The sequence below is a fragment of the Cyprinodon variegatus genome, unplaced genomic scaffold (assembly GCF_000732505.1).
Source record: "Cyprinodon variegatus isolate N-32 unplaced genomic scaffold, C_variegatus-1.0 Scaffold171, whole genome shotgun sequence".
Taxonomy (NCBI): domain Eukaryota; kingdom Metazoa; phylum Chordata; class Actinopteri; order Cyprinodontiformes; family Cyprinodontidae; genus Cyprinodon; species Cyprinodon variegatus.
In genome coordinates, this window is record NW_015150624.1 from 388,769 (window position 1) to 396,137 (window position 7,369).

General features: G+C 34.9%; 1 protein-coding gene across 2 annotated transcripts in view; it reads right to left on the bottom strand.

The window, feature by feature from the left end:
- LOC107087050 (voltage-dependent calcium channel subunit alpha-2/delta-3-like) overlaps nucleotides 1-7,369 on the bottom strand; it is a 155,655-nt gene that overhangs the window by 122,518 nt on the left and 25,768 nt on the right. For both annotated transcript variants that reach the window (XM_015378394.1, XM_015378393.1), the window contains exon 3: nucleotides 4,481-4,597. In XM_015378394.1, the coding sequence (XP_015233880.1) occupies nucleotides 4,481-4,597 (117 nt within the window). The remainder of the gene's footprint in view (nucleotides 1-4,480; nucleotides 4,598-7,369) is intronic.

A 7,369-nucleotide genomic window follows, 5' to 3' on the forward strand; every position in this document is an offset into this window, starting at 1 on the left:
TTATGTTAAGAGAAATGTCTTATTTAGATTTAAAATATTTGCAGTGCACTAGCCCATGGAAAGAGAGATCACAACAGCGGGCTGTTCTCACAGCAAATGATAAGAGTGAATTAGGTTGTGAATGCCGCAACACAAACAGATAGTTTTGCACACACTCCTGTTTATTCTTCTTTGATGATGGGGCATCTCTCTTTCCTTTCGGCAAACTGGGCATGGAAACTAGAAATTGAAGATAAAACATGTGAAATACTCCAGGAGAATTTTAACCGGTTCAAAGTCATTATTATTGAGGCCGAACCCTAGTCGGGAAAATCATTTTTAATTACTACTAAATTTCAATTTTCTTTCTGAGAGCAGACAACAAAGGAATGTCGGAAGAGCGGCTACATTGTTTGAAATTTTGTGAGAATGGGTTCCCAAACACTATTGTCCCCTAGCATTGTGCTCAATAAATATAAAGAAACTCGTTTTAAATGTTTGGCTATTTCGGTAAAGAGTCCAGTATAAAATATGTCCTTGAATGCTTGGAATCCAAAACAAAAGTTTTCTGTGGTTTTAATGATCTTCCATTTGTGATATGTTTCGATTATGACTGCTTAATTATTGTGGTAGATTTCCACATTTGCAGTAACAATCTGGAAGAAAGAGGTGCAGTAGAACTATGTGACAGGCTTAGAAATGTTGGTTTGACTCGCATGCTAAACTGCAAATGTCAAAAAACAGGGACATATTTTGGTATCATAAGATAAGGGTTTAAACAATCTCAAGGTGTTTGTAACTGATCTTGCTCTATCGGACCACTTTTCTCGCAGTTTTGTAAGCATAATATTCAAGGTCTTAGCCAAAGAGACATCATAAGGGAACACACCTTTAAGGACAGGTGTATTTAAATCTGTAACCACATTTAATCTTCTACATACACTTTGTTCTGTAACTCTGTAGATAACTTTCATTTTAAAATTTCTTATATTGTAACAGTTTCGAAATGCTATGGTTTATCCACAGTACTAAGACTTCAAGAACACTGCCAGGATTAAAGGTCTAATGTCCAAGCAATATCTAAAAAAATCCTTCATGCATTTATCTTTAGTGTATATTCATAGATTTGCCTAAAAAGTCCATCCAGGAGTGCAGCTAATCCAAAACTAAGTAATTTTTCCCATTTATGCAATAACTGTTTCAGACAAGGGTTCAAACAAACAGTTTGCTCTAAAAGGATAACCTTTGAGTTGGAGAACATCTAATTCTTAGGTCTGCACGGAGTAATTTCAGTTTTACATGTTTTTCAGTGAGGCTAATCTGGAAGATGTGGTTTTATCACAAGTAATGGCATTTACCTCCATAGCAGGAAAAAAAAGCTAAGGTTTGGAGGAAGAGTCTATACAAAAGAAAGAAAGCAGAATATAGAAAATGTTTGTCTCCTAACTGTGTTTACATCTTGTTGCCTAAATGATCCCTCCCTCCTCCATCCATCCATCCATCCTTCCATCCATCCATCCATCCATCCATCCTTCCATCCATCCATCCATCCATCCATCCATCCATCCATCCATCCATCCATCCATCCATCCATCCATCCATCCATCCATCCATACATACATACATACATACATACATACATCCATCCATCCATCCATCCATCCATACATACATACATACATACATACATACATACATACATACATACATACATACATCCACCCAGTTTGACAAAGGTAGAAATGAAAACAAAAAAAACCTTCAAATCTAAGTCTTGACATGCATGTAATTTTGACACCAAGGGACGTGTAGGACCCCTGACAATATTAAAATATGGCCACGAATGCTTGCTAGGTCTGATAAAATACCTATTAGAATAAAATTTAACCTGAGCAGAGTTGTTGTTAACGGTGATAAATTCCTTTAAATAAATAAAAAAACATAATGTTAACAAGCACAGTCATAAGCACTTGTTTTAGACCAGCGACCACATCAATGAACATACAGCACTCGTTCACAGGTGTTTCCTCTTACAGCACCAGAGACTGGCTTCTCGTAGCAGGTGGTGGTGGGCGATAAGCGAAGGGGGGTGGGATCAACGAGCAGATAAAGCCACAATGACAGGCAGGGGAGAACGACTGCACGGAAATTGAATCGCTGAAGCGTCACATATACTTTAGAAAAAAAGGCAGAGGGATGGGGAAAGATGAAGCAGAGGGGCCACAGACAGACAAAGAGCAGAGGGATGTTTAAGGATGGCTAAAAGAAGTGCATGCCAGGCCTGACTTGAATCACATTTTTTTAATAAAAGCAGAGGAGCAAATTGGAAAAAGAATGAATGGTAGTTATAGAAGAATCTGTCACATGTTTACAGCTAATAACTAATTACCAATGAGGAAGACTGAGTCACAGTGAAGTCCTGCCCTTAAGTTACATTTCTACCTCCAATCCCATTTTTTTCTTCTTTTGCTCTGACATGTAATTCCCTCTTTAAATTATTGGATCTGCCTTTGTGACAGAAGGACATTACCTGCCTTGTTTCTCATAAAACACATACAACTATATAATGTGAACAAATTTAGCCTTAAACAAGCCTTATTAGAAATAGCCATGGTTATGTAGCATGCAGACAGTTTTGTTTTGTTTTGTTTTTTAACTAGACAATCCGTTTCCAGAATTTAACACTTTCCCTGGCTCCAGGTTCTGGAAGGAAAGTAAGACCTACTTCTCGCCAGTCTTTCTAGCTTGTACTGGGATATTCCAACACATTGTCAGGCTATAAAGGACATAGAGTCTATCCAACAAGCCATGGCTTTGCCCTTCTCCTTTTACTAGTATGGTGGTACTGAAAGATGTTTGTAAGTAATGATGGTGATCTTAATGCCAGAAAGCCAAACATGGATTTTTTAACAGCTGCTTTGTCATAAAAAAGAAAGGCTTAAGGACTCCCTTTCTTCATTCTCCATGCCTTAGAATTTTGGATATTTATGTCAACACTAAGCCAAATATCTACTTATACTAAGCTTACACTTTGCATCATAACAATGAAACAGAAAACCAAACAAAGCAAGCCGAGGCATCTTTGCAGAGAAATTCTGTGCCCCTCTGTCTAGTCGCTCTTTTTTCAGTTTCATTGGATCAGGCTGTCAGAGAGAAATCCAATTTTTCGTAACAGCACCATGTTGTCCTGATAAGATCTATCATCTGAGCAGAAGCTACAGCCAGACAGCCAGAGCATTGTGGCAACCTGTTACAACACTGACACACAGATACCTCAGAGATGCTAAGGAAAGGATAAATGGACTGATATTCCAAGCAAACCTCTTCAAGTGAACTGGCAAAAAGAGACTGATGGAAAAGCAGGAAGCATTTAAAACCTTTCAAAACCATAAAACAATGCTCAGTATAGAGAACACCTTAAATCACAACACAATATAACAGACCTTAGAGTACAGTTGCTAAAGATATATAGGGAAATATGTCTTACTTAATGAAAGCCTAAAAATTTTGAACAACTGTCACTCAAAATAAGGGTTTAAGATGCCTATGTATTTTGATGAAAATAGTACTATATATTTGTTCAATGTAATTACTTGTTTACATGTTAATCAAATATAATTTACGTCACTGTAATACTTATACAGTACAGGAGAGCTCCAATTAGGGATTAATCATAAATTTGTTAGCTGACTAACAAATAGAACTGGTAGAAAAATGTGTTATTTCAATAAATCTTGCTAAATAAAATAAGAAGTCTGAAATATTTCTAGACAATTTTCTGGATATTTGTTATGTAGTATTATTTATTTATATTTTGGAAGGTGGATTACAAAATGTTAGCTATGAACTGTTTTAAGAGAGTCGAAAATGATGTCTTAATACTTATACAGTCCACAAATCATGAAAAAAAAACAATGCCTAAATATGCTTCTTTTGGCTTCAGTTTTCAGAGGTATGTAAATTAATCATTCCTCCATATTTATCTAGACTTAGACAATCATAAAAAAAATGCCTTTCAGACTTTTAAAACAGCACAGGAAACCCTATTAGAATTGCTGATCATAAAGATTGTAGCAGGAATGTTTAAATGAATAAACTTACAATTACAATCACTTTGAACTATGCCTCAGGTGTGCCCTCCCCATGTGTTGCCCCAAGACTTAAAGTCTTAAATCTCATCATAAAGATATACAGAAATTGGAATTTCTTTTCTTCATACACTCATTGGAATCCATGTCTTGCAACAGTTTTGAAAGCTCTTTCACAGGGCATGTAGGTTTTTAAAACAAGCTTTACTCTTTTCAATATATACATATTCCTGTTACTATTATTTCTGCATACCTGTTACTATTATTTCTTTATAAAAACACTTATGGAACAAAATTAGGACTAGAGCAATAAAAAACCCAATTTTTTAAATTAACTTAAGAAAATATATTTGATTAGTACGGTAAGAGGCTATGCTAACTGGTACTAGGGGTAAATGATGCAAATTGAATACCTTCATAGCCTGGGCTTTCTTGTGAAACATTTCTTCCATGTTCTTAGCTAGTCTCTTCACCAGTCGCAGCCCATCAATCTCCTCCACCCTCACTGCCCGCTCAAATTCCTTGTATTTCTGAAAGGAAAGAACAGATTCCAATTATTACAGTACCGGTACTAATAATGTTAGAGATAAATAACACCAGTGTTACATTTTCATTTGAGTAAAGTTCTGGCAGATATATAATGTTACAGTTACTGTTCATCAAATGTATGTATGTATGTATCATTCTGTTTACTAGAGGAATCACACTGTTTCCCAAATGTTTGTAACATCACTGAACTTCCCTGCTTGTTTGCATCCCAACTGAGCTTTTTATGGTTACAAACGCAGAAGGTTCAGACATGGTGTTTTAAGCTTGCCTCTTAAACTACATATTTCCCACTAAATTGGCTTTAAAAGATCTATCTCTCATTGCCACCTTAAACCTTGATTACAGTCCTACTGCAATTTTTTTTTAAGAAAGTAAGAAGAGAAACATTCACATTTGTGACAATTATGGTTTATCCTCTCAAAACCCACCGCTGGCGTTTTAAAGTATTTAAATCTAATAACTCAGAATACATGGAAATGACACTGGTAAAATGTTTACCAATATAGACATGTTAGACATTGTTGGAATGCTTACATCCTACACAATTCAACCACCAAGTTCATTTTATTGACACAGCGAGCACCAAAGCACAATTAACACAGATATAGTAGCATGTCAAAATGTAAACATGACAAAGCAGCCACAAGCAAGCATGTCTGTTCAAAAGAGACCTATTATTTTCGAAAATAAAATCCCCCAACTTTTAGTCATATTTGAGCTGATGCAGCTTGAGCTGTGTTTTACTCATCCAATTTTCATGTATATATTCAGAAACTAGAATGTGTTAGCTTTCAAATAATGTACCACACATATAATTTGGGGATAAAGTTCCTAAGTTATTTGCTTTTCCATTTAGGTATGCAAAATAGGCAAGAATTTCCCAAAATGAGATGGACACAAGAAGAAACAAAAACAAGTTAAAACTACTTTTTAAAAGCAGAATTTATATATATGATTTTTACACAGACCTCACTGTCAGCCTAAAAACAAAAACAGACAAAATAAATACACACATCTTTGGACAAGGGTCACGGTATTGCCCAGTGATAATTGTACCTGTGGAGGAGTTGGAAATTAAAATTGAAATTCAACCTCCCTTGTTGCCGGAGAAACACTGTTTACATGCAATGAGATAATTACTAGAGTGATAGAATTACAATATCAGCAATTCTAAAGTAGAAAATAACTCTATATAAACTAATTTGCATATGAATAAAACCAATTGCATAACCTAGGAATTATCTGTCTTCTTGAGGTCTTGCTTCACAATGAGCATTGATGTCACCCCACTGCCCCCAGTATATGCAGAACACCAAATCTCATTATACAACTGTACACCTCTACAAGGGAGCTCAGCTCAGCAGGGACCTCAACCGAACACCAATATTAAGTCCAGCTATTTAAACACCCATACCTACTACTCACATACAAGAAGGATTTAACTAAAGCAGTTTAAAAGCAAAATGCATGGTTTTATGTAAATAAAGAGTAAGGAGGCTATTTTTCAATCTTATGGGTTTTGACAAATTCAAAGGTATACTAAATAATATGTCCTTGCAAATGTTTATGGCTTTGACTCTAGTTTTAATATATATTTCTAGCAACCAGTAAAAAAAATACATACACAAAGGCAAGTTTGGAAAGGGGAACAGCAAAACAAACTCAGCTTTAGGGTTTACATTTTTTTCCAGAATATTGCAAAGTTATTGTTAACTTAGTGTAAGTTAATAGCAACTAAATGCTGGTATTTTAGCAATTCAAACATTGAAAATGGAAGGGCAGTTTGTTATTAAAGTAATATTAAGCTCCCTCCTCAAAATCGCAATCAGATTAAAGTTTTATTAACAAATTAAATGTTTCATTTTCTCCAGCCAGAAGAACTGTTTAAATTTTAACAAAATCGAGACCAAACATCATAAAAATGAATCCTTTTAGAATTCTGTTACCATGTAAATTAAGGTTATTTTAAAACCTAAATTCACAGCATCTATGCCGTTCTGCTTTACTGCCTTTTCTACTAGCAGCTACAGTTTAAATGCAGTTTCGTCCAAATTATTGAAACAAATTTTAAAGAAATTCAATACAATAATATGACGAGATGATGAGAATTCCTAATTCTGAATAAGAATGTGGAGAGCAATTAGGGAGACCACTGACAACAAAGAACAATCAGGTGATAGGACAGTGAAAAAAATAAATCATCTGGTGAATTCATCTATTTTGCTGTTGGCACTATATAAAAGGATGAGAAAGGAATAGGGGGAGGAAAATACATTGTAAAAGTACAAATGGAGAGGTTTAACAAAGAATTTTAACAGATATTAAACCCAAGACTTGAGGTAGAAGTATTTTCACAACAACAAGAAAAAGGTATAACAGGACAAATAAATAACAGAAGTAAGACCATATTATTAAAATAATTTTAAGACTTTCAAATTAACCACAGAGGGAAGGGCTGAACACTGTCCAAAGCAAACTTTGGTTCCTGTATAAACTTCATGATGACAAACTGCAGGAACAACCATAAGCAAATGACATTTTCAATAAAAAAATATTATAAAAGAGAGCAGTGGCGGCTGGTGAAAAATACTTTTGGTGGGGCTGATATAGCCTAGTGTATGTCTCCAACTAATCCAGAATAAGAATTCAAATAAACAATTGGAAATGAAATACAATTTAACAGTATTGATTTAATTTACTATATAATAACAGTAACAGTGATGATTTTGGTCACTGTGACGGGGTTCTTTGGC